A 27055-nucleotide genomic window follows, 5' to 3' on the forward strand; every position below is an offset into this window, starting at 1 on the left:
CAGAGTTTTTAAATACTGACCAGTCCACTGACTCTAAACAGTCCCGTAGGAGATCATCCTATTCCTCAGACCAGCATTGCATGACTTTCTTTGCTGGATTCTCCCGTTTCAGTTTTTGTTTATCGTTTTTATTTATTGTTGCTCTGAAAATAGTGCACAGGCAACCCTTGAATACCTAAAAACAGGAACACCGAAAATGCTCAGGTGATCGATCAGCATCTTAAAATCAATGATATCTTGATTTATGCTCTTTTAAAAATAGTAAGCTGAAGCTGGATAATATGGAATAAGTACGTGGGATTTGATTTTTAGTCAGACAAAAATTATGAAATGGACTCGTGTGATGGCATTTGACCAAAATCATTTTTTGTATTTTTGTAAGTTCAAGGATATTAGGAGAGGGCAAACAGTGTAATACAAGTTTTAGATTTGATAGAAATGATGTACTTCATAAATTCATGGCTTATCCATTGAAAATTGTACACTTCACAGAAGACTTAGATTGAATGTAACAAATGTATTGAGCATCTTAAGGCGATTTGGTTCTCCTTCCAAAAATGACTTTTAATTTTCTTTTCCAGCCTTTTCGAACTTACTTCAGCCACGGGTTGATAACCAGTCAAATTACAGAAAAAAGGTACATATATATATGCAAAATATTTTATTTTAACATGGAGTATTTGATGATGTGTTTTTATTTTGGGCTCTATGTACAGGGATCCTCTTATTTCTTTAAAAAACAACTTATTTTTAATAGATGGTGCCAGATGGTGAAAGAAAATAATTTTTAAAGCAAAAGCAAGCTGATCCAAGTTGCTTTTAAGATGACTTTGATTGAAATCAGATATTCAATCAAATTCTTCACTTAAGAGGTTCTAACACTAAAATTTGTATGAGCAGCTACAGGAATCCCAGAACCGAACCACTCTGTGTGAAAATGTTCTTCCCTGCATGTCCCCTCATTCTTTTATCATTTCACGCGTGGGAACAGTTTTTCCCTCATGATTTTGGACCAAGTCTTGACTTCTTCACACACTTTTATTCTTCCACACAAAATTCCCCTTGTGTACGCACCCACTGAACTGCTTAGCCAGTTCACCCAGAATTACCAACTTCACACTCCTTGACAGTTAACTGTTTCCTACCCTAACACCCGACCTGGGCAGCCTTTGAAGGCATGGGAGAACTGTGCAAGTCCATTGAAATCCCTGAGCCCCCATTAACCTTTGGTGGGCTCGGAGACAATTTGCTTTAAGTAGCTTGTTAACAAATCTAATTGATTTCCTGTCACCAGAAGGCAGGATTCTAGCCTTGAGCCCTTCCTGCCTTCACACGAAATGGAGTACAATTTTCCTGACACTGGAAATTGGACATGTGGCCTCCCATCTGATTCTCCTGGCACACTGTCAATTATGTCTGTCCCATCATGCTCCATTAAATTCCGCCCACAAAGTTCTGGATTCAGAAATGTTGTCTAAAAATCAACACTGACACTTCAATGCCATACTGAGGAAGCACTGCAATGTCCAAGGTGCCATATTTTGGAAGGGATGTTAAACTGATGCCCCATCCACCTGGTTGGGTGGATGTAAAACATCCAAGAAGAGCAGGGCAGCTGTCTTGTGACCTGGCCAATATTTATCCTTCAATCACCATCACAAAAAATATTAATTATGATCTTTGTGCATACTTGCTGCCATGTTTCCTACATTGCAAAAATGACTATGCTTCAAAGAAGTACTTAATTGGCTGGATAGTGTTTGTGATGCCTGGTGGTCACAAAAAGTACAATTTACAATTTCTTTGAAAATAAGCTACAAATATTCTAGATGATTTTACTACTTTTTTTACCCTTATTTAGCACTGATCGGCAGCCTTTTGTTCTCTTTGGTTGTCACTCGACAAAAGAAAACTTAAACTCGTACAGCTTTACTTTTCCATCTGAGGGTCACCTTGTTAAAAACACAAACAACAGAGGAGGCACAGCTAGGCATATGGTATTGTAACTCATTTTTCCCATTTCGTATTCACAAATATGTGTGCTGGTTTTTGCAATAGTTGTGGCTAATTTTCTGGTGGTATATAAATAGGATGCGATGCAAAATATATCAGCAAATGTATTGGTTTGGACTTTTCATCCTACCTTGTCACCAAAAAGTTAAATTTAAGATTTAATGCTATCTAGAATGTAATAAACCTAAGATTGGTACATTTGTTATTGGTCCAAGAAACTTAATGCAATACCTTCAGTAAGGTGTGTGTTCGTACCCGAGACTCCCAGTTGATGTATCAGTTTGAATTATCCAGACAAGGGGCGATATTTTTATTTAATCTGACAGGCTAATTGAGGATGATCTCATGCATGAGATAAGACATAAAAATTAACTTTGACCAAATGGTTTGTTTTGGTACTATGGGATGCTACGTTACGTCTGTCTTTCTATTGATTAACTGGGTTAAATAGGATATGCTTTAGCTTGCATCAGAATAATTTTGAGACGGTAGATGCAGGAGATAAAGTAATCCGATTTTGCACTGTGACGGTATGAAAAATTGTGCAGTTGGTTTTAAACTGCATTAATCCATAATGTGGCAGATGTTCATATTTTCAAAATTGGGCCCTTAAGGATAGACGCCATGTCATATTGGTTTCTAAGATGACTGGCAAGCAACAAACATTTTACCCATACAAAAGAATGGATGAAGGGACAGTCATAATAACTGCATGCAAATAACTTTCAGATTGTGTCAATATTCTGCGGTAGTCAGACCTGAGTGACGTGGAAATTTGTTGGTGTTTCACTGCGGTGCTAAAAATTGGTACATTTTGTCACTTATAATGGCCTTGCATCTGATTGATGTTTTGACTTATCAACACTTGGACACTTTTAACCTCATAGTCCAGATATAGCATATTTTACTCTGCACACTGTATAGCCACCGGTATCCAATGATTTGATAAATAGCTATATTCGACAACAAATTTAAACATTAAAGCATAGTTAATGGGAGTGTTATATTTTTGTGTGATGGGGAAATTTGCTCTTCCCCACTGTGTATTGGTGGAGGTTTTCCAAAATTGTTGCTTTATTTGCTAATTGTGTTATCCTGTACAAAATACTGCACTCTCATCTCTAAGATTAAATAATAGCTGAATTAATGTAGTCAGAACTGAGCGACATGGAGATTTGTTGGTGTTTTAGCTTCAGTGTTGAGAACATTGTCAATATTTTTTCAAAGTGTTTGAGTATAAATAAAAAGTGTTTTTGTCACATTAATTTGATGACTTAATTTGATTGTCGAACAAAGATATGCTGGGAATTGCATCAAAGTGCATTATGTGGGAAATACTGAACTTGAACCTTGTGTCCTACTGTTCTATGACATAGCACATCAATTCTTTAATGCTCTCCATTATTAATTCCGAATCTTAAATTGTATTTTACTTTTGTCTGAAAATGTGCAGAATTGCTAGTTAGTTGTTTGTTTGATTCCAAAATTGCAACGGCTATATGGGGTAATCTACCAAAATACCTTCCAGGTTGTGCAGTGCACATCACCCAGAGGACCGTTGGCATGCTCACGGACATATTTTTTTGGAAATTCTCATGTGCCTTACATGGGTAAGTTAATACCTGAAAAATTAGTTAATTTCTTCTTTCTAAAGACAATCAGAAATAAAATGAATGTCTATTTTAATGTAATTCTTGCAGGCAAAGACAACAATCAACAGAAAAAGAATGAACTGTTGTAAGTTTTATTCTAATTTTCTATGCCATCATTTAAAATAAAGACATGCATGATGAACTTGGACCAACATCAAATTAACTGTGGATGCTGGAAATCTGAAATACAAACAGAAAATGCTGGATAAACCTAGCAGGTCTGGCAGCATCTATGGAGAGAGAGAAAAAGAGTTAACATTTTGGATCTATATGAGCCCTTATCCAGTTTGGGGGGGAATATTTTAACTTCTAGAGATAGTAACTCATAATAGTGCACATAACTCATGATGATGATCGGCCAGGAGCCAGGAAGAGTTGCATAGTCTAAAATAAATATTACTTTGCAATAGTGTAAAACGAGTGACACCAGATTGTTCAATTGATGGAAAAGACATTTGGCTAAGTTTTTAAACATGCGGCAGATCTGATATCAACAATTGTATTTTATCACCAGAAGCTTAAAATTGCACTTCAGGAATGTACTGTAGAGGATGTTTAACTGGCCATTGCAGAATTAGGATTTAAAATTGTTGATCTTGATGTTGAGTCCAGAAGGCTTAATTGAAAGATGAGATGCTGTTCCTTGAACTTGGGATTAGTTTCATTGGAACAGTGTGGGAGGCCAATGACAGAGAGGTCAGAGTCAGCATGGGACAGGGAATTTAAATGACAGGAGACCAGAAGTTCACAGTCATGCTTACAGACTGAAAGGAGGTGTTTAGCAAAGCGACACCCAACCAACATTGAGTCTCTTCACTGGAGAGAAGGCTGCATTATGGGCAATGAATATTGTACTCTAAATTGAAAAAAGTACATGCAAATCACTGGAGCACTTGGGAGGACTGTTTGAGGCCTTGAAGTGTGGGAAAGGACAGGCAGAAAAGGCATATTTCACCTTTCCTGTTCTTGTGTGAGAAGGGGAGATGGGCATTGGGGGGTGATTGAGAAAAGGGTAAAGTAGCAGAGCAGAGGGAATATTCCTTTTTAGGTTGCTGAAAGAGAAGGGGCTTGGTGTTGCATGTATATTTACAAACATCTGCCACCATTCTGTAAGCAAGGAAGTAAGGTACTCGTAGCACTGAAAAACCACTCGCTCTAGCTTTCCTCTTCACGTTTTACTAAAAGCCCAAGAGCAGCAGATACCTGGGAGCACCATCACCTGGAGGTTTCCCTCCAAGTCATTCACCATCCTGACTTGGAAATATATCCCCGTTCCTTCACTGTCATTGGGTCAAAATCCTGGAACTCCCTTCCTAACAGCACTGTGGGTGTACCTACACCTCAGGGACTTCAAAAATGCAGCTCACCGCTACCTTCTCAAGGGCAACGAGGAATAGGCAATGTTGGTCTAGCCAGTGGCACCCACATCCCATAAAAATGAATTTAAAGAAACAAACAAAGGTTAAAGTACCATGGAAACTCCATGTGTTTCTGAATATTGATATCGCATCTCAATGCCAAATGCCAATTACTTATTGTTAACCTACTAATCAGAAATGTCATTGGCTCCATATGTATTCTCAGCTGGCCACATGTAGCTGGTGGATGATATATTGGTAAACACTGTTCTGGGCTGCATCATGAATCAGTGAGTAAGTTTCTGAATGATCTTTATTTCATAGGGTGTTGCCACAGATTTATGTTGCTGTAGTAGAAGCAGTGCTGGCTAGCATCCGATGCTACGTAGAAACTTCCAGCATAAAAATTGTAAGTCTTTTGTAAGATTGAATTTTAACTGTGCTTGTTTTGGTGTTGCAATCTGTAGCAAGCATGACTAATTAAGTTAGAAATTATATCATACCCCGGCAAAATGCTTGAATCTTGGCAACATCCTCCAAATGAATGAAGGTGGAATAATATGTCTGACAACATGTAATGCATGGGAGATATTCTTGCTCCATTTGTATTTTATGAATTTTCAGCTTAGTACTGTGAAAAAATGTAGAAATACTGGCCAAAACAGTGTGCGATGGTATACCCTTCTCTTAATTATTAACAGTTTCTGCTTCAACTACTTGAACAACTTCCATATTTTGTAACTCTCTGTGAAGTAGTTTCATCTGTCATTTAAGTTTCATTTGGGTCAAATTTTAAGTCATATATATTTAATCTTGAATCTATGGCCCCTCATCTTTGACTGAAATGGAAATCTTTACTTTCACCTATTCAGACTTAGCTACACAGTTGGAAGAAAGAACTTGAATTATGCAGTGCTTTTCTTTACCCTAGGATGCCCCAAAGCAGTTGGCAGCCAATGAAGTACTTCTCAAGTAGTCACTGCAGTAAAATTTGTGCACAGCAATGTTGCACAAACATCAAAGAGAAGCATGACCAGATAATGTGCTTAGTTGAGGGATAAATATTGACCAGGACCAGAACAACTTAAATTTATGTAGCACATTTAAAGTGGCAAAACATCTGAAGGTTTTTCAGATGAATGTTTAACTTTGGTAGCAAGTCGCATGAGGCAATGTTAGGACAGGAATAAGTTTTAAGGAATGTCTTAAAGGAATAGAGGCTTGGGAGAGAAATTTGGAACTTGGGGTCTAGACAACTGAAGGGTATAAGACTGGAGAAGGTCACAGAGGTAGTGACAGAGGAGACCCTGAAGAGATTTGAATGAGAATTTTAAATTTGAAATATTGCTGAAGTAGAAGTCGGACATCGGTCAGAAATTGATTATTTCTGAAAAAAAGAGACATGCTATCAAAGATTTTCATCTTGCACTCATAACGACAAATGCAAGAATGCCAAATTCAAAGAGATCAGCAATTTATACTGCATGAGAAAAGGGGTGCTGATTGGTTGATAAGTTGGCTCTAGTTAAGGCGTTGCCATCCGAATGCAGCATGGAGCAATTATCCCTCATGCTTTGCTTTATTCAAAAAGGACCAGCATCTGGGCGTACTCCTTTTGCCTGCAGAAGAAAGGTCCCTGCGTATGAATGTTTATAGCTTCTAATAAGCAACATGGCGAGCCCGATTGCTAATTCTAAATTGGTCGTTGGTGTAATTCTTAGCGCACACAGGATTGTTTAGCAAGTGATTAGCATGAAGAATTGACACTGAAATAGGATGCATCAAAGTTAACTTGCAAGATAAATAACTATCCTGATCAGATCATTGCACACTGACTATCATACATACTTCGGAATGGCCTCAAGTTCACCACTTTCTGACCTGAAAAGCATGCAGTCCACCTCAAATTGACCTGGAAGGATAAAGTATCTCAAAAATTTGAGCAAGTGAAGTTAGCTCTTTTATACCACTATTAAGCAGTGCCAAAATGGTGTTTTTCCATTAACAAGATGCTGCCGTGATGTCAAAAAGACATTCTTCCATATTGTGGTATATGAATTTAGGGCCAGTGCAATACCAGGAGCTATAACATAAATGCAGAACTATCAGGAGCATAGACATGCAGAGAGATCTGGGAGTACAGGTCCATAGATCCTTAAAAGTGTCAGCACAGGGGGAAAAGGTGGTGAAGAAAGCATATGGCATGCTTGCCTTCATTGGCTGGGGCATTGAGAATAAAGTTGGCAAATTATGTTAGTTATATAAAAATTGGTTAGGCCACATTTGGAATACTGTGTCCAATTCTGGTCACCACACTACCATAAATAAGATAAGGTAAACAGTTGGAAGCTTTTTCCCAGGGCAGAAATAACAATTACAAGGGGGTACAAGTTCATCGTAAGGGGGGAAAGGTTCAGTAGAAATGTACAGGGGAAGCTTTTTACACAGATGGTGGTGGGGGCTTGGGATGCACTTCCAAGTGAGGTGGTTGAGGAAGGCACGTTAGCCTTTAAAACTTATAAGGCCAACAGGCAAGGATTAGAGGGATGCAGGTGGTTGGTCTAGATAGGACAAAGTGATCAGCGCAGGCTTGGTGGGCCGAAGGGTCTGTTCCTGTGCTGTACTGTTCTTTTTTCTTTCTTTGAATATAGTTTTAAAGTTTATTAGTGTCACAAGTAGGCTTACATTAATACTGCAATGAAGCTACCGTGAAAATCCCCTAGTCACTACATTCTGGTGCCTGTTAGGGTACACTGAGGGAGAATTAAGCATGGCCAATCCACCTAACTGACACGCCATTTGGAACACCTGCAGACACTGGGAGAACATGCAAACTCCACACTGACAGCCACCCGTGCTGCCCCAGCAACTGGTATCAAGCAGTACATCGTTTGGGCTGTTTGTAATAGGCAGTGCACTGACTGTACTCAACCAACCCATGTTTGCAAAACTCATAACATAATGCCAGATGTTAGATCTGATTCTGCGATTGGGCAGCACCTGCTGAACAATCTTGATTGTGCCAAGAATTACACCAATGACTAAATTCGGGTTATCAGTCAAACATGTAATGTAATTCACTTATCCTTGCTAGAAACTACATATATTCATATGCAGGGACCTGTCTTCTTCCTTATGCGGATATTGCCCCTTTTTAAAAATAAATGAAAGCATGTGGTACAATAGCTTACTGGCACATTCACCATGGTAATGTTTATAACCAATCATAAGACCATAAGAAATAGGAACAGGAGTAGGCCGTTTGGCCCCTCGAACCTGCTCTGGCATTCAGTAGGATCATGGCTGATCCAACGTTCCTCTCATCCACTTTCTTGCCCTTTCCCGATAACCCTTGATTTCCCTTAATGATCAAAAATCTATCTATCTCAGCCTTAAGTATATGTCCCACAGCTTTCTGTGGCAAGCAGTTTGAAAGACTCATAGCCCTCTGACAGAAGAAATTTCTCTTCACTCAGTCTTAAATTTGTGCCCCTATATTCTCTATCAGAGCTGACTTGCCAACCAATTACCAACCCTTTACTCTTGCAGTACAAATTGTTCTTTTGAATTTTGTGTTCTTGGTCCTGTCCTGACGTGCAAGAAAAAAATTCTGAAAGCTTTGTATGACTATTTGTCAATCAGAAAGCTCAGGATTGATGATGGGACTGGTGAAAGTTAGAAAATTAGGAATAATGCACATAGTTTTGGATATGGTCAATTCTGCGGTAGGATTTGGGGGTGAGTACAAGGGAAGGAAAAGATTAGAGGTTGGCAGGAAAGTGATGCAGGATTTGAGTCTTAAGATAATAAAACAGCAGATGGGCTGAGACAGAAATGGAGATGAACGTGATTATGAAGGTGCTAGTGGTGGCTTTGATGCAGGTGATATGGGGTCAGAAGCTCAAATATGACACCCAAGATTGTGAACTGTGAGATATACAGCCTCTGAAAATGATTTAAAAAAAGACTGAGCTGGGAGTTGAGTGAGAGCTGTAAGGGCTTTGGCTCGAAGGGCTTGGGCGGAAAGGGTGAGGCGGGGTAACTTTAATTCTTAAGTACGTTTCTCTGTGTTCCTTGAAACAAAAAGGGAAATTATGAGTGTGAGGCCAGTCTGTTGTTCCCAATGTAGGATGTGGGAGGTCCTGGAGGCTCCTGGCCTCCCAGATGTCCACATCTGTGATGGGTGTGTCGAGCTGCGGTTCCTAAGGGACCATGTTAGCGAACTGGAAGTGCCGCTCGAGAATCTTCATCTGGTTAGGGAAAATGAGGAGGTGATAGACAGGAGCTATCATCAGGTGGTCACACCAGCGCCATGGGAGGCAGGCAAGTGGGTAACGGCCAGGAGGAGGAAAGCTCGGGTGATAGAGAGCACCCCGGTGGATGCGCCCCTTCACAATAAGTACTCCTGTCTGAGTACTGCAGGGGGGGACAGCCCACCTGGGGGAAGCAGCAGTGGCTGTGTCTCTGGAGCAGAGTCCGGCCCTGTAACTCAGAGGGCTAAAGAAAGGAGGAGGAAGGCAGTATTAATCGGGGACTCAACAGTAAGGGGGTCGGACAGGCGTTTTTGCGGAGGCAGACGGGAGTCTCGGATGGTGGTCTGCTTCCCTGGTGCCGGGATCCGGGATGTCTCTGGTTGCGTCCCAGAAATCCTGAGAGGGGGAGGGAGAGGAGCCAGAGGTCATGGTACATATTGTACCGCTGACATAGGTAGGAAGAGGGAAGGGGTCACGAAAAGAGAATATAGGGAGTTAGGTAGACAGTTGAGAAGGAGGAACGCAAAGGTAGTAATCTCAGGATTACTGCCTGTGCCACGGGAAAGTGAGAGCAGGAATGGAGAGAGGTGGAGGATGAATGCGTGGCTGAGGGACTGGAGCAGGGGGCAGGGATTCGGGTTCCTGGATCATTGGGACCTCTTTAGGGGCAGGTGTGACCTGTATAAAAAAGACGGGTGGCACTTGAATCCCAGGGGGACCAATATCCTGGCAGGAAGGTTGGCTAATGCTACTGGAGAGACTTTAAACTAGAAAGGTTGGGGGGAGGGAATCGAGATGAGGTGACTGGGAGCGAGGAGGGTAGCCCACTAATAGAGAGGGATTGTAGACAGTGTAAGAGGGAGAATAGATGGATGATGGAGAAGGGGAAAGCTCAGACCAATGGTTTGAGATGTGTCTATTTTAATGCCAGGAGCGTCGTGAATAAAGTGGATGAGCTTAGAGTGTGGATCGATGCTTGGAAGTGTGATGTGGTGGCCATTACGGAGACTTGGGGACGGGGACAGGACTGGATACTTCAGGTTCCGGGTTTCAGATGTTTCAGAAAGGACAGAGAGGGAGGCAGAAGAGGTGGGGGGAGTGGCACTGCTGATCAAGGATAGTGTCACAGCTGTAGAGAAGATGGACGCCGTGGAGGGGTTGTCTACGGAGTCTCTGTGGGTGGAAGTTCGGAGCGGGAAGGGGTCGATAACTTTACTGCGTGTTTTCTATAGGCCGCCCAATAGTAACAAGGCTGTTGAGCAGATAGGGAAACAGATCCTGGAGAGATGTAGTAATAACAGGGTTGTCGTGATGGGAGACTTTAATTTCCCAAACATCGATTGGAATATCCCGAGGGTAAGGGGTTTGGATGGGGAGGAGTTTGTGAGGTGTGTTCAGGAGGGTTTCCTGACACAGCATGTCGATAAATCTACAAGAGGAGAGGCTGTACTCGATCTGGTACTGGCTAATGAGCCTGGACAGGTGTCGGATCTCTGTGGTGGAGCATCTTGGGGATAGTGATCATAACTCTCTCTCCTTTACGCTAACATTGGAAAGAGATAGGATCAGGCAAGCTCGGAGTAAGGGGAAATATGAAGCCATCAGGCATGAGATTAGAGACGTAAATTGGAAGGAGGTATTCTCGAGGGAAAGTACCGTAGTAAGGTGGCAGCTTTTCAAGGATTGTTTGTCTGGAGTTCTACATGACAACGTTCCGATGAGACGGAGGTTTTGGTAGGTTACGGGAACCGTGGTGCACGAAAGCTGTGCTGAACCTAGTCAAAAGGAAAAGGAAAGCGTACAATAGGTTCAGAGAGCTAGGCGATGATGGGGATCTAGATGAGTATACGGCTTGTAGGAAGGGACTTAAGAAGGAAATTAGGAGAGCCAGAAGGGGTCACGAGAGGACCTTGTCAGGTAAGATTAAGGAGAACCCGAAGGCGTTCTATAAATATGTGAAGAGTAAAAGGATGAGATGTGAAGGAATAGGACCTATAAAATGTGAAGGTGAGAAAGTGTGTACGGAACCGGAAGGAATAGCAGAGGTGCTGAATCAATACTTTACCTCGGTATTCACAGTGGAAAAAGACCTGGGTGGTTGTACTACAGGATTGCGGCGGACTGAGAAGATTGAGTTTGTCGACATTAAGAAAGAGGATGTGTTGGAAATTTTGAATAGCATCAAGATAGATAAGTCGCCGGGACCGGATGGGATGTACCCCAGGTTACTGTGGGAAGCGAGGGAAGAGATTGCAGAGCCTCTGGCGATGATCTTTGCGTCGTCGATGGAGACGGGAGAGGTTCCGGAGGATTGGAGGATTGTGGATGTGGTTCCTATATTCAAGAAAGGGAATAGACGTGGCCCAGGAAATTACCGACCGGTGAGTCTAACCTCAGTGGTTGGTAAGTTGATGGAGAAGATCCTGAGGGACAGGATTTATGAACATTTAGAGAAGTTTAGTATGCTCAAAAGTAGTCAGCATGGCTTTGTAAAAGGCAAATCGTGCCTTACGAGCCTGGTGGAGTTCTTTGAAAATGTGACTAAACACGTTGACGAAGGAAAAGCGGTAGATGTGGTTTACATGGACTTCAGCAAGGCGTTCGATAAGGTCCCCCATGCAAGACTTCTCGAGAAAGTGAGAGGGCATGGGATCCAAGGGGCTGTTGCCTTGTGGATCCAGAACTGGCTTGCCTGCAGAAGGCAGAGTGTGGTTGTAGATGGGTCTTTTCCTGAATGGAGGTCGGTCACCAGTGGAGTGCCCCAGGGATCTGTTCTGGGACCCTTGCCGTTTGTCATTTTCATAAATGACCTGGATGAGGAAGTGGAGGGATGGGTTGGTAAGTTTGCCGACGACACGAAGGTTGGTGGTGTTGTGGATAGTTTGGAGGGATGTCAGAAGCTGCAGTGTGACATAGATAGGATGCAAGACTGGGCGGAGAAGTGGCAGATGGACTTCAACCCGGATAAATACGTAGTGGTCCATTTTGGCAGGTCAAATGGGATGAAGGAGTATAATATCAAAGGTAAGACTCTTTGCAGTGTAGAGGATCAGAAGGACCTAGGGGTCTGGGTCCATAGGACTCTTAAATCGGCCTCGCAGGTAGAGGAGGTGGTTAAGAAGGCGTATGGTGTGCTGGCCTTCATCAATCGAGGGATTGAGTTTAGGAGTCGGGAGGTAATGATGCAGCTTTATAAGACCCTCGTCAGACCCCACTTAGAGTACTGTGCTCAGTTCTGGTCGCCTCATTACAGGAAGGATGTAGAAATTATTGAAAGGGTGCAGAGAGGATTTACAAGGATGTTTCCTGGATTGGGTGGCATGCCTTATGAGGATAGTTGAGGGAGCTCGGTCTTTTCTCCTTGGAGAGATGAAGGATGAGAGGTGACCTGATAGAAGTGTACAAGATGTTGAGAGGTATAGATCAGGTGGATTCTCAGAGGCTTTTTCCCAGGGCTGAAATGGCTACTACGAGAGGACACAGGTTTAAGGTGCTGGGGAGTAGGTACAGAGGAGATGTCAGGGGTAAGTTTTTCACTCAGAGGGTGGTGGGTGAGTGGAATCGGCTGCCATCAATGGTGGTGGAGGCAAACTCGATAGGGTCTTTTAAGAGACTTCTGGATGAGTACATGGGACTTAATAGGATTGAGGGTTATAGGTAAGCCTATATATAGGCCTAGGTAGGTAGAGACATGACCGGCGCAACTTGTGGGCCGAAGGGCCTGTTTGTGCTGTAGTTTTTCTATGTTCTAGAAATGGAATTGGTGGCTGGCAACTGAATTTCTGGCTCCTGCTCTTCAAATTGTGAGACACCAGATGGGACCTCAGTTTACCATCTCTTTAGAAAAGCAGCATCTCTGATAACGATTCTCTCAGCCCTATTCAAGTATCAGGTGATGTTATGCTCTCAAGCTTTGTGTGAGATTAGAATTGTTATGATGCTGAGGTTGACCCTCTGTTGAGAAGTAATGCCGAACCCCCCCCAAAGAGGAATACCTCTCCTTGTAATCTGTTAAAGGTATGTGGGAAGGTGTGAACTGTTCTTCAGTACCATTTAGTGGTTAACTAACAGAAATACCTGATATGCAATTTAAAATGAACACTTAACAGTTTATTTACTTAACTAACAGGGAACTTTAACTAAACAAGTAACATACCAAATGAAATAAGATTCTATTGGAAGGTTGTTCAAATAAATACAATTCTCATTAACCGGAAAAAGTATAACAATAGAATTCAGTCACTCAAAAAAGTACATCCAGGTTTTGTGGCTTTCGGAAACTTTTGGAGTTCTTCTATTGATGCCTCTGTCTGTAAGTTCTTTCTGATTTGGTACCTTTCGCTAGTTAGATGGTATGCTCTCTTAAGACATATCTGAAGCTGGCAGAGTTGAGAGCTGCTCTCTCCCCCTCGGCTGGAGAGGTGGCAGTTTTTCTGTTACGCTCCTGGTTTTTTTTCCCCCTGCGCTCTCTTTTATACCTGTGATGACCTATCAATTTTCCTACAATAGGATTGGTCTGATGTTGTCAACACCACCAAATTCAAATTTTATAGGTTCTTGGTAGCTGAGTGTCTGTTTTAAATTAATTGGAATTAAAATAAAAACAGGTTGTCTTGTCAAGGCTACTGCTTGACTTTTTGATCCAAATGTTTCAGCTTTGACTCTGAATGTACTTTGCATTTTGAACCTCCAAGCACTGAAACAAAATACCAGCTTTTAAAGGGACACTGCAATGTTTTTTTTCCCTCCAGCATTTTTACAATTTCTTTTTTACATATTTACCAACATCAAATTCCAACTTCATAAACTCAACTTTGCAACAGAATCCACAACGTTCTGATACTAAGGTGAGAGTGCCACCACTGAAACCAGGCTGACAATTAAACAGTAATTTCAATGTGCATAATTTTGTTTGTTCCTTCTGCTCTTCAATTGGAAGAGGGAGCAACGTTTTGAAAGATGAAACCTATATTGCTTTTTATCAACTTGCCAAAAGCTGCACATAAGCAGTGTCTATGCACTGTTTTCTCGCACTGTTGAATGGAAAGCAACTTCCAATAATTGAGTAAAATCAGGAGCAGCTCGCAAGACTGCACCGGCCAAGTAAATTTCTCTACACTATTACGGGTTAAGCACCCATGGTTCTAGAAATAGTAATCCGTTTGAATAGATTACCCTTCATTTAAGTAAATATTGTATAGTCCACTGTCTTCCCCTGCAGCAAATGTGGCAGAGATTTCCATGTCAGGGTGTGACTCCAGCACCATACCAGGCGATACTTGGCACAGAATTGACCCCCATCATGCAAACAATGATCTTATGAGATGGAGGCTGCCACCATACAATAATAAATTACTGCATTTTGTTCATTTATAGGCCAAAGAAGTTGCTGAAGAGGTTTTCCTTTCAACATTGGATTACTACAGTCTTATGCAGTACAAAACTGTCCTCAGGTACGTGTAAAATCTTTTATCTTGGGGCTGCAATTTAACTTGCAATAAAGACCAGCAGTAAGACTGTGTTTAGTACCTGACAGAAAGCACTGGCATAATCAATGCTTCTATTTCATTTAGTGCCTCCATAAAATCATAGCAATGTTTACATAGCAATAAGTTATTGTTGAGCTAATTGCTAGTTTTTTCCCTCCCCTAATCTTTTTGCATTTTCAAATATCTTTACAACTCATGATAAATGTTTGAAGCAAGGAGGGTAGTAGGATTTGGGCAGGGAGAGCAGAACAGTAAAAGAGCAAGTACCAACCCATTGTATTGAATAGACACAGGAGTCGGCCATTCAACTCCTCTGTTTCAAAGTGCTTTTTGCAAGAAATCTTTTTTTGAGACTCCAGGACCCTGATTTTGTTTTGGGCTCAGGAAACATGAGCCCGTTCCCAAGTTCAGCAACCTAAGCGTTTCTCTGGATACCATTCCAGCCATATTTCCGTCTTTTAGAGAAGTAGGTGGAGAGGGGGATGATCTACTCTCATCCTTATAAACTCTAGTGAATACAGGCCCACTTGAACCAATCTCTCCTCATTGGACAGTCCTGCCAACCTAGTATCATCCTCGTGAACTCCACTGCATTCCCTCTATGGCAAACGTATCCTTTCTTGGGTAGGGAGACCAAAACTGCATGCTGTACTTGAGGTGTGGTCTCACCAAGTCCCTGTATTGCTACAGTATGATGTCCCTATTTTTGAGTTCAAATCTCTTGCAATGAAGGCCAACGCACCATTTGCCTTCCCAATTGCTTGCTGCACCTGCCTCTCATTGATTGGTGTACAAGAACACCCAAATCCCTTTATACACACTTCCCAATATGTCACCATTTAAATAATGCTCTCCCTTCTGTTTTCACACCGGAGTGTGTAACTTAGTCAAGTTGTACTGCATCTGCCATGTGTTTACCTACTCGCTCAACTTGTCTAAATCACCTTGAAGCCTTGCTTCCTCCTCTCAGCCCACATTCCGTCTAGTTTTGTGTTGTCAGCAAACTTAGAAACCTTACATTTGGTTCCCTCATCCTAGTTATTTACTTATATCGTAAACAACTGGGGCCTGAGCATTGATCCCAGTGGTACCCCACTAGTTAATGCTGGAAGAAGACTCACTTATTCCCATTCTCTGTTCCCATCTGTCAACCAATTCTTGATCCATGCTAATACATTATTACTCCCTATCCCTTGTGCTTTAATTTTGCCCACTAACCTCTTTGGATGCAACTTGTTAAAAGCCTTCTGAAAATCCAAATACACCATATCCACTGGTTTTCCATTATCTATTAAACTAGGTATCTTTTTCAAAACAAAACAGGAGATTTGTTAAGCATGATTTACCTTTAATAAACCCATGCTGGCTTTGTTCATCCCGTTAATGCTTTCCAATTGTTCTGTTATCACGTACTCCAGCATTTTCCCCACTTTTAGCTTCAGGCTAACTGCACTATAATTCTCCCTTTTTTATCTCCCTCCTATTTTAAATAGTGGGGTTACATTTGCCAACCTCCAATCTGGAGGGATTGTAATGTGTAGAATTTTGGAAGATGACCACCAATGCATCCAGTATTTCCAGGGCCATTACTTGATTTTATTTTATTTATTATTGTGACATGTATTCGTATACAGTGAAAAGTATTTTTCTTGCGCGCTATACAGACAAAGCATACCGTACACAGAGGAGTACAGATGTAGTGTTGCAGTCATACCTAGGGTGTAGAGAAAGATCAACTTAATGCAAGGTAGGACCATTCCAAAGTCTAATGGCAGCAGGGAAGAAGCTGTTCTTGAATCGGTTGGTACGTGTCCTCAGACTTTTGTATCTTTTTCCCAACAGAAGCAGCTGGAAGAGAGTATGCCCAGGTTGCGTGGGGTTATTGATTATGCTGGCTGCTTTTCTGAGGCAGCGGGAAGTGTAGATAGAGTCAATGGATGGGAGGCTGGTTTGCGTGATGGATTGGGCTACGTTCACAACCTTTTGTAGTTTCTTGCGGTCTTGGGCAGAGCAGGAGCCATACCAAGCTGTGATATAACTAGAAAGAATGTTTTGCATGGTGCAGCTGTAAAAGTTGGTGAGAGTCATTGCAGTCATGGCAAATTTCCTTAGCCTCCTTAGAAAGTAGAGGCATTGGTGTGCTTTCTCAACTATAGTGTTGGTATGGAGGGACCAGGACAGGTTGTTGGTGATCTAGACACCTAGGAACTTGAAGCTCTTGACCATTTCCACTTTGTCCCCGTTGATGTAGACAGGGGCATGTCTGTGTACTTTTAATATTCTGGGGTGTAGGTTATCAGGCCCTTGTGCTTTGTCAGCCTTTAACCCTATTAATATCGCCAGCATCATTTTCTTACTGATGCTGGTTTCCTTCAGTTCCGACTTCTCACTAGATCCTTGGTTCTCAACATTTCTGGGAGATTACGTGTGCCCTCTTTTGTGAAGACAGACCAAAAGTATGTGTTAATTCTGCCATTTCTTTCTTCCCCATTACAATTTCCTTGGCTGCTGACTGTAAGGGACCCACATTTGTCTTTATTAATCTTTTTCTCTTCACATATTTAATGACGTTTTTATAGTCAACGTCTATGTTCCCTGCAATTTTACCCTCATACTCTGTTTTCACCCTCTTGATCAAATGTTTGGTCTCTTTTTGCTGAATTCTAAAATTCTCCCAATCCTCAGGCTTGCTGCTTTTTCTGGCAATTTTATGTCTCCTCTGGATTTAATATTATTTCTAATTTAGTTTGTACGCCATGTTTGAGCCACCTTTTCCCAATTTACCCGTGCCAATTCGCATCTCACACCCTTATAGTTTATTTAGATTCAGGTTTCGGATTTGGTGACTTCACTCTCCAACTTATTAAAGAATTCTATCGTACTATGATCACCCTTTCTGAAGGGAACCCCACACAACAAGGTTTAGCCTGTTCCTCAACATATTGGTCTAAAAATCATCACGTACACACATCAGGAAGAACTCCTCCCATTGCTAGTTTGGTTCGTCCAATCTGTGTAAATTCAAGTCACCCATGATTACAGTTGTATCCTTATTGCATACATCTCTTTTTTTTTGGTTAAATATGTTCCCTTATATCCCCACTACTGTTTGGGGACCTATAGACAATCCCCAACAATTTTTCTGACGGTGTGTAGGATCGCAACCCAAAGCCTTCCTCACCCTTGAGAAGGCCATAAAAAAATAGTTTGGGGTCAGGAAAGTACTGCAAAAAAAATCCTTAAATTTATGTAATTACTGACCCTATTCCTGCCTCCGCCACACAAAAATCTGATCCCAGTTATTCCATTCCAGAAAGTGTTGGATTGTGATTCTAATATGTTAATCAAATACATCTTGTCCATGCACACTTTTGATTGCTTGGCATTCTTAAACATTTCCTTTGTTTGACCCTCAATATTTTTATGGCATTCCAAAATTCTAATGTGTACTTTACCTTGAGCATTTTAGACAAAACATTTTGGTAACTGTCTCAGGGGCGGCCCGGTGGCACAGTGGTTAGCACTGCTGCCTCACAGCGTCAGGGACCTGGGTTCGATTCCTGGCTCGGCTCACGTGTCTGCGTGGATTTCCTCCGGGTGCTCCAGTTTCCTCTCACAGTCTGAAAGACATGCTGGTTAGGTGCATTGACCCGAACAGGCGCCGGAGGGTGGCGACTAGGGGAATTTCACAGTAACTTCATTGCAATGTTAATGTAAGCCTTACTTGTGACTAATAAATAGACTTTAACTTTTCATTTTTTTCTTCAGATCTAATTTGTCTTTCCTTATTCAAGCTGTGAATAATCAAGGGAGGTTAGTATATTTTGTTTTTAGTGTTGTTTTCTTAAATGTCTAAAATTTATATGTACAGGGCTAAATTATCCACTTAAGAACTTTGGACCTACTGTTTCAGCGTACTTGATTTGTCCTTGAAGCCAAACAGTTTAGTTGGAGGATTTATTTTGATTGAACATAAGAACTAGGAGTGCGCCATTTGGGTCCTCATGCCTGCTCTGCCATTCAACTAGATCATGGCTGATCTTTTTGTGGACTCAGCTTCATTTACCGGCCCGCTCACCATAACCCTTAATTCCTTTACTGTTCAAAAATCTATCCATCTTTGCCATAAAAGCATTCAACGAGGTAGCCTCAACTGCTTCACTGGGCAAGGCATTCCACAGATTCACAACCCTTTGATGAATCTATCAAGTTCCTCCTCAACTCAATCGTAAATCTGCTCCCCCTTATTCTGAGGCTGTGGCCCCTAGTTCTAGTTTCATCCGCCAGTGGGAACAACATCCCTGATTCTATCTTGTATATTCCCTTCATAATTTTATATGTTTCTATAAGATCCCCCCTCTTTCTTCTAAATTCTAAATGTGTATAGTTCCAGTCTCCTCAGCCCCTACTCATAAGCCAATCCTCTCAACTCCGGAATCGACCCAGTGAATCTCCTCTGCACTCCCTCCAGTGATAGCATGTCCTTTCTCAAGTAAGGAGACCAAAACTGTACATAGTAATCCAGATGTGGCCTCACCAGCATCTTATACAGCTGCAACATAACCTCTTTTTAAACTCCCAACCGTCTGACAATGAAGAACAAAATTCCATTTACCTTAATTACCTGCTGCACCTGCAAACCAACTTTTTGTGATTCATGCGCAAGGACACCCAGGTCCCACTGCACAGGAGCATGCTGCAATTTTTTTACCATTTAAATAATAGTCCATTTTGCTGTCATTTCTACCAAAATGGATGACCTCACATTTACCGACAATGTACTCCATCTGCCAGACCCTTGCCCTCTCAAACTATCTCTAACCCCTTTGGAGACGTTCAGTGTCCTCTGCACACTTTGCTCTACCACTCATCTTAGTGTCATCTGCAAACTTTGACACACTACACTTAGTCCCCAACTCCAAATCATCCATGTACATTGTAAAGAATTGCAGTCCCAACACTGATCCCTGAGGCACACCACTAGTCACTGATTGCCAACCGGAAAAACACCCATTTAACCCACTCTTTGCTTTCTGTTAGTTAACCAATCCTCTATCAATGCGAATACATTACCCGTAACACTGTGCACCTTTATCTTATGCAGCAGCCTTTTGTGCGGCACCTTGTCGAATGCCTTCAAATTGTTGCCCATTCTAAGTTAGGATTTTCTCTGATCTAAGAATGCAATACAACTTTAGCTTAAACGTGTATTCATTGCAAAATTCAGGCATGACAGTTTCAGTTTTTTGGTTAGCTTTTGCATTGGTCTTCCTCCAGAATACATTTTGATGGCGGTCAGGGAGCACTTGTTATTATTGTTGGTTGATTTGTGGCATAGGAAATGAAAGGAGAACGAACAAAGTTCATTTTTAATGCAGCGCTGTTTTGTTTTTCTGCTCTTTCCGTACCACCATGTCCATAACCTAGCCAAGATGGGGAGTTGCAAATTTGAAACAATATTATTCTATTACAGTAGTTTGGGCGATATATGATTCATTGCTCCAGCTGTGTTTCTGTTCCATATGACTGTAAAATAGGCATGCAAAAATATTTTATACTACTCGGTTTATTCATCATGACATTTCTGTTGTTGATGTATTGGAATAAAGTCATATAGCGCAGAAAAGGCCCTTCAGCCCATTGAGTCTGCACCAGCAATACTAAAGTTGCACTAATCCCATTTTCCAGCAACTGTTCCATATCTTTGAATTTATGATATTTCAAGTGTTATCCAAATGCTTTTTTAAGATTGTAAGGCTTCTGGCCTCCACTACCTTCCCAGGCATTGTGATAACAGTTATAGCCAACAATATATTCTTTCATTCAAAGATAAGTTGCTTAGGAACCTTTGGAGGCTGTATACTGTATGAGCCACTGTGAGTAGCAGAAGGTACTTTAATAATGAGCAAGCCAGGTTTTTCAGGAACCAGGGACCAATCTAAATGATAATTGTAGTTTTCACAGCGTATGAAATATTTCTCCACCTTTTTCTTTCTAGGATTATCTCGTTGGAAAATCACACAAGCAAATTCCTCATTAAAACAGTAAGTTAAATTCTGTTTTGCTTCCCTGCTATCTGTCAAAAATGTTTTAAAACTTACAATTGAACATGACAGGCTCACAATGGAGATAGATTAATTACATTATAAAGATGTTGTACACTTGGTTGTATTTATGTCCTGACAATGCAACCACTTCGTAGTCACTTCAGTTTAAAATGGAAATGTGCAAATTTTTAAAAATGTAATCCTGAATTCCATAATCCTGTTCCTAAAGTTCCAATAGGAAGTTCTATTTAGAAATTTAGTGGCCAGAATTTTAGCAATCTCTGTTTTTATTTCATATTTGCATCATATGTTGCTTTCGTGTTTGCTCCCCATTTTTGTGTTTGAACAATCTCCAGATGTGTTGCAGGATTAAGAGAAATTATTTTCTTGAATTCTATGAGCAACCTTGACTTGTTTCACTTAAAGGGAGACTGTAATCTACAGGGCTATAGATCAAGAGCTGGAAAGTAGGATTAGGCTGTACAGATCTTTTGGCTGGCTTGGGTGCAATCAACTGAATTATCCCTTTTGTCTTGTAAATTTTCTGTGCTTCTAATCTCCATTTCCCAATTTATAAATAATCCTTGGGGTCGCCTTCTTACTTAGGTTTTAGATGCTTCATCACATGTTAGCATAGATGATAGGAGTTGTAGATTAATTACTAATTTGGGATACCATTAAAAATGGGTAGGGTTCTCTCGTTCTTCTTGAATGCCATTATGGATCACCAAATGATAATCGACCTCAAAGCTCTGCTGATTTTTTTTTGTTGTTGCTGTGTGTTTTTATTTTCCAGCCTTGGTTTGAGTTAGGGCAACTGAGTGGTTTCCATTTCTAATTCTATTTAGGCATCCATGACCGTGTATGACATTCCAGATTTAACAGGAGGAAAAGGGACTCTGGGGTCCATAGTGTTTTCTGAATCATTCCTGGAATCAAAGCTGTTTCTCAAAGAAAATGGTAAGTGGAATAATTTGTGATGAGTTCATTTATAGAACATAGAAAAGCTACAACACAAACAGGCCCTTCGGCCTACAAGTTGCGCCGAACATGTCCCTACCTACTAGGCTTACCTATAACCTGCTATCTTACTAACTTCCATGAACTTATCCAAAAGTCTCTTAAAAGACCCTATCGAATCTGCCTCCACCACCACTACCGGCAGCCGATTCCACGCATCCACCACCCTCTGAGTGAAAAACTTACCCCTAACATCTCCTCTGTACCTACTCCCCAGCACCCTAAACCTGTGACCTCTTGTGGCAACCAAGGGCAGCACGGTAGCACATTGGTTAGCACTGCTGCTTCATAGCTCCAGGATACCTGGGTTCGATTCCCGGCTCGGGTCACTGTCTGTGTGGAGTTTGCACATTCTCCTCGTGTCTGCGTGGGTTTCCTCCGGGTGCTCCGGTTTCCTCCCACAGTCCAAAGATGTGCGGGTTAGGCTGATTGGCCATGCTAAATTTGCCCCTTAGTGTCCTGAGATGTGTAGGTTAGAGGGATTAGCGGGTAAAAATATGTAGGGATATGGGGGTAGGCCATGGGTGGGATTGTGGTCAGTGCAGACTCGATGGGCCAAATGGCCTCCTCCTGCACTGTAGGGTTTCTATGATTTCTATGATTTCAGCCCTGGGTAAAAGCCTCTGAGAATCCACTCTATCAATCCCCCTCAACATCTTATACACCTCTATCAGGTCACCTCTCATCCTTCGCCTCTCCAAGGAGAAAAGACCTAGCTCTCTCAACCTATCCTCATAAGGCATGCCACCTAATCCAGGCAACATCCTTGTAAATCTCCTCTGCACCCTTTCTATGGCTTCCACATCCTTTCTGTAATGAGGCGACCAGAACTGGGCACAGTACTCCAGGTGGGGTCTGACCAGGGTCCTATACAACCGCAGCATTATCTCCTGATTTCTAAACTCAATTCCTCTATTGATGAAGGCCAGTATTCCATACGCCTCCTTAACCACAGCCTCTACCTGCGACGCTGCTTTGAGCGTCCTATGAACCCGGACCCCAAGATCCTTCTGATCTTCCACACTGCCAAGAGTCTTACCCTTAATATTATATTCTTTCATCCTATTTGACCTGCCAAAGTGAACCACCACACACTTATCTGGGTTGAAGTCCATCTGCCGCTTCTCCGCTCAGTCTTGCGTCTTATCTATGTCTCGTTGCAACTGCTGACATCCCTCTACACTATCCACAACACCACCAGTCTTTGTGTCATCAGCAAACTTGCCAACCCATCCTTCCACTTCCTCATCCAGGTCATTTATAAAAATCACAAAGAGCAAGGGTCCCAGAACAGATCCCTGGGGCACTCCACTGGTGACGAACTCCATGCTGAAAAAGACCCATCTACAACCACTCTTTGCCTTCTGTGGGCAAGCCAGTTCTGAATCCACAAGGCAATGTCCCCTTGTATCCCATGCCCCTTCACTTTCTCAATAAGCCTTGCATGGGGCACCTTATCAAACGCCTTGCTGAAATCCATATAAAATGCATCTACCGCTCTTCCCTGGTCTATGTGTCTAGTTACATCTTCAAAAAATTCAATTAGGCTCGTACGGCATGATCTGTCTTGGACAAAGCTGTGCTGGCTATTTCTGATCATACTATTCCCCTCCAGATGTTCATAAATCCTGCCTCTCAGGATCTTCTCCATCAACTTACCAACCACTGAAGTTAGACTCACTGGTCTATAATTTCCCGGGCTATCTCTTCTCCCTTTCTTGAATAACGGAACCACATCTGCAATCCTCCAAACCTCCGGAACCTCTCCCATCTCCATTGATGACGCAAAGATCATCGCCAGAGGGTCAGCAATCTCATCCCTCGCCTCCCACAGTAACCTGGGGTACATCCCATCCGGTCCCGGTGATTTATCTAACTTGATGCTTTTCAAAAGCTCCAACACATCCTCTTTCCTAATGTCCACATGCTCAATCTTCTCAGTCCACTGCACTGTAACTACCAAGATCCTTTTCCACTGTGAATACTAAAGTAAAGTATTCATTGAGTACCTCTGCGATTTCTACCGGTTCTATACAGACTTTCCCACCGTGACATTTGATAGGTTCTACTCCTTCACATCTTGTCTTATCTTGCTCTTAACATACTTGTAGAATGCCTTGGGGTTTTCCTTTATCCTGTCTGCCAAGGCCTTCTCATGACCCCTTCTTGCTCTTCTAATTTCCCTCTTCAGTTCCTTCCTACGAGTCGTATACTCTTCTAGATTTCTAACATTACCTAGCTCCCTGAACCTTTTCTAGGCTTTTCCTTTCTTCCTGACTAAATTCGTTACAGCTTCCGTGCACCATGGTTCCTGTAACCCACCATAACTCCCCTGTCTCATTGGAACGTTGCTGTGCAGAGCTCCAGACAAATTTTCCTTGAAAATTTGCCACATTTCTTCTGTACATTTCCCTGAGAAAACCTTCCAATTTATGCCTCTAATTTACTGCCTAATAGCCTCATAATTGCCCTTACTCCAAATAAACACTTTCCTAGCTTGACTGATCCTATCTCTCTCCAATGCTAATGTAAAGGAGATAGAGTTATGATCACTATCCCCAAAATGCTCTCCCACTGAGAGATCTGACACCTGCCCAGGTTCATTCCCTAATACCAAATCAAGTACAGCCTCTCCCCTTGTAGGCTTATCCACATACTGTGTCAGGAAGCCCTCCTGAGCACACCTAATAAACTCCTCCCCATCTAAACCCCTTACCCTAGGGATATTCCAATCGATATTTGGGAAATTAAAATCTCTCATCACGGCCACTCTGTTATTATCACATCTCTCCAGGATCTGCTTCCCAATCTGCTCCTCCACATCCCTGCTACTATTGGGCGGCCAAGAGAAAACACCCAGTAAAGTTATTGACCCCTTCCTGTTGCGAACCTCCACCCACAGAGATTCCATAGACAATCCCTCTGTGGCGTCCAATCTTTCTACAGCCGTGACACTATCCCTGATCAGCAGTGCCACTCCCCCACCTCTTTTGTCTCCTTCCCTCTCTCTCCTGAAACATCTGAAACCTGGCACTTGAAGTATCCAGTCCTGTCCCTGAGATAACCAAATCTCTGTAATGGCCACCACATCACACTTCCAAGTAGTGATCCACGCTCTAAGCTCATCCATTTTTTCACTACACTCCTTGTGTTAAAATAAACACATCTCAACCCTTCGGTCTGAGCGCTCCCCTTCTCCGTCACCTGCGTATCCTCCCTCTCACACTGTCTACAAGCCCCTTTTATTTTTAAGCTAACCTCCTCTCTCCCAGTCACCTCATTTTGATTCCCACCCCCCAACCATTCTAATTTAAACACTCCCCAGTAGCCTTAGCAAACCTTCCCACCAGGATATTGGTCCCCCTGGGATTTAAGTGAAACCCGTCCTTTTTGTACAGGTCGCACCTGCCCCTAAAGAGGTCCCAATTTCTCAACCTATTTCATTAAAGAAGTATTGTTTGTTTGTTTCATATCTTCCCTTTTGCCATTTTGAGGGAGGGCAGGGGGAGGTGACATGGTGGCACAATGGTTAGCACTGTTGCCTCACAGTGCTAGGGACCTGAGTTTGATTCTGGCCTTGGATGACTGTCTGTGTGGTATTCTCCCCGTGTCTGCATGGGTTTCCTCCGGGTGCTTTGGTTTATTCCCACAGTTCAAAGATGTGCAGATTAGGTGGATTAGCCATTGTAAATACATGGGGTCATGGTGTTGAAGATGAGGAATGTTTTGGAAAATTTTCTGAAAAGATAGATTATTGCTGACTAGTCTAGAATGATTTTTGTGGCAGTCACTAACAGGGTGTATCTATAGATGTTGACTATGGATTTGCAGAAGGCATTTAATGAAATTGTGCACAAGATTATCAAAAAAGACAAGTGTGGAGGTAATCTTGTGATTGAGGTTGGTCGTGATTTGGGATGTAGGAGACGGCGAGCAAGGATAAAGGAAATGTACTGTGGCCGATGTGTCAACTGCCATTCCCCGGGGATCACTCTCTTGGATAAATGAATGATGTCATAAACATAAGTTAGCAAATGATACTAAATTAGAAGAAACAGTCAGAAGAGTAAGTGGGAGCAGGAACTTACAGAAAGACAGACAATTCAACTGAATGGACAAAACTGGGAAGCTTGGGTACAAGAAAATACAATTGGAATATTTTCCTAATGGCAAAAGGCCAGCTACAGAGATGAGAGAAGCAGATTGGGTGGCAAAATGCACAAATTAGTAAAAACTACTGCCCAGGTAGAAAAAATAAGCAAAAGGGCTTATTTAAGGTTACCATTTATATTGAAAACATTGGAATGCAATGGGACAGAAGCTATGTTTCAGTGGGACAAAATTTTGCTTCGATATCTGCAGTGCTGTTGCATTTTGTTTCAGATACTGTCCCAAGGAAGTATATTTTTGCCTTTGCGGGCAGTTTGCATGAACTTCTCCCCAAAATTTGTCAGCTGAAACTTTCAGGAGGTACTTCAACACATTTTTATTAGGTGTGGGTATCAAGGAATAGTATCCAAGGTGCTTAAATGAGTTGAGGTACAGATCAGGCATGATTTTAACCAAATGTGTAACGAGGGTCGAGTAGTTAAATGTCCTATGTCACTTCCTAATTTCCTAAAAATGACCTTATTTGTTTGGGAACATTTGCTTATTTGTTTGTTGATTCATTCGTAGGATGTGGGTATTGCTGGCTGGTCCAGCAGTTATTGCTCATCCCTAATTGTTCTTGAGAAGGTGGTAGTGAGCTGCTGCCTTGAGTCATTTGAACCACTGCAATGCGTGTGTTATAGGAGCACCCGCAGTGCTGTTAGGAAGGGAATTCCAGGATTTTGGTCCAGCAATAGTGAAGGAATGGCTGCATGGTGGCAAGTCGGGATGGGGAGGGGAACTTCAGGTAGTGGTTTTCCCATGTGTCTGCCATCCTTGTCCTTTTGGGTAGTCTTCATAGTGGAGAATGAGAATATAATACAATAAAACTGAAAAATCAAGGGGAAGAAATCAAGTCTTTAAAAATAAGTGATGGAGGAACAAATAAGTTTAAAAATTGATAAATCTCAAATCTTGGAATGGGAAATTATTACTCATAAAGTCATACCGTGCAGAAAGTGCCCTTTGGCCAATTGAGTCTGCATCAACAATTAAAATTGCGCTAATCCTAGTTTCCTTGTCACATATCCTGGAATGTTATGATATTTCAAGTGCTTATCCAAATACTTTTTA

At 41.9% G+C, this 27055-nt stretch overlaps 1 protein-coding gene across 2 annotated transcripts in view; it reads left to right on the plus strand.

The window, feature by feature from the left end:
- The window catches only part of dnaaf9 (dynein axonemal assembly factor 9), a 172630-nt gene that overhangs the window by 43387 nt on the left and 102188 nt on the right, over nucleotides 1–27055 (plus strand). For both annotated transcript variants that reach the window (XM_078224143.1, XM_078224135.1), the window contains 9 exons: nucleotides 582–637; nucleotides 1862–1997; nucleotides 3542–3623; nucleotides 3714–3750; nucleotides 5348–5432; nucleotides 14653–14729; nucleotides 18534–18578; nucleotides 20764–20809; nucleotides 21661–21772. In XM_078224143.1, the coding sequence (XP_078080269.1) occupies nucleotides 582–637; nucleotides 1862–1997; nucleotides 3542–3623; nucleotides 3714–3750; nucleotides 5348–5432; nucleotides 14653–14729; nucleotides 18534–18578; nucleotides 20764–20809; nucleotides 21661–21772 (676 nt within the window). The remainder of the gene's footprint in view (nucleotides 1–581; nucleotides 638–1861; nucleotides 1998–3541; nucleotides 3624–3713; nucleotides 3751–5347; nucleotides 5433–14652; nucleotides 14730–18533; nucleotides 18579–20763; nucleotides 20810–21660; nucleotides 21773–27055) is intronic.

This window comes from Mustelus asterias, chromosome 1 (genome assembly GCF_964213995.1).
Source record: "Mustelus asterias chromosome 1, sMusAst1.hap1.1, whole genome shotgun sequence".
Taxonomy (NCBI): domain Eukaryota; kingdom Metazoa; phylum Chordata; class Chondrichthyes; order Carcharhiniformes; family Triakidae; genus Mustelus; species Mustelus asterias.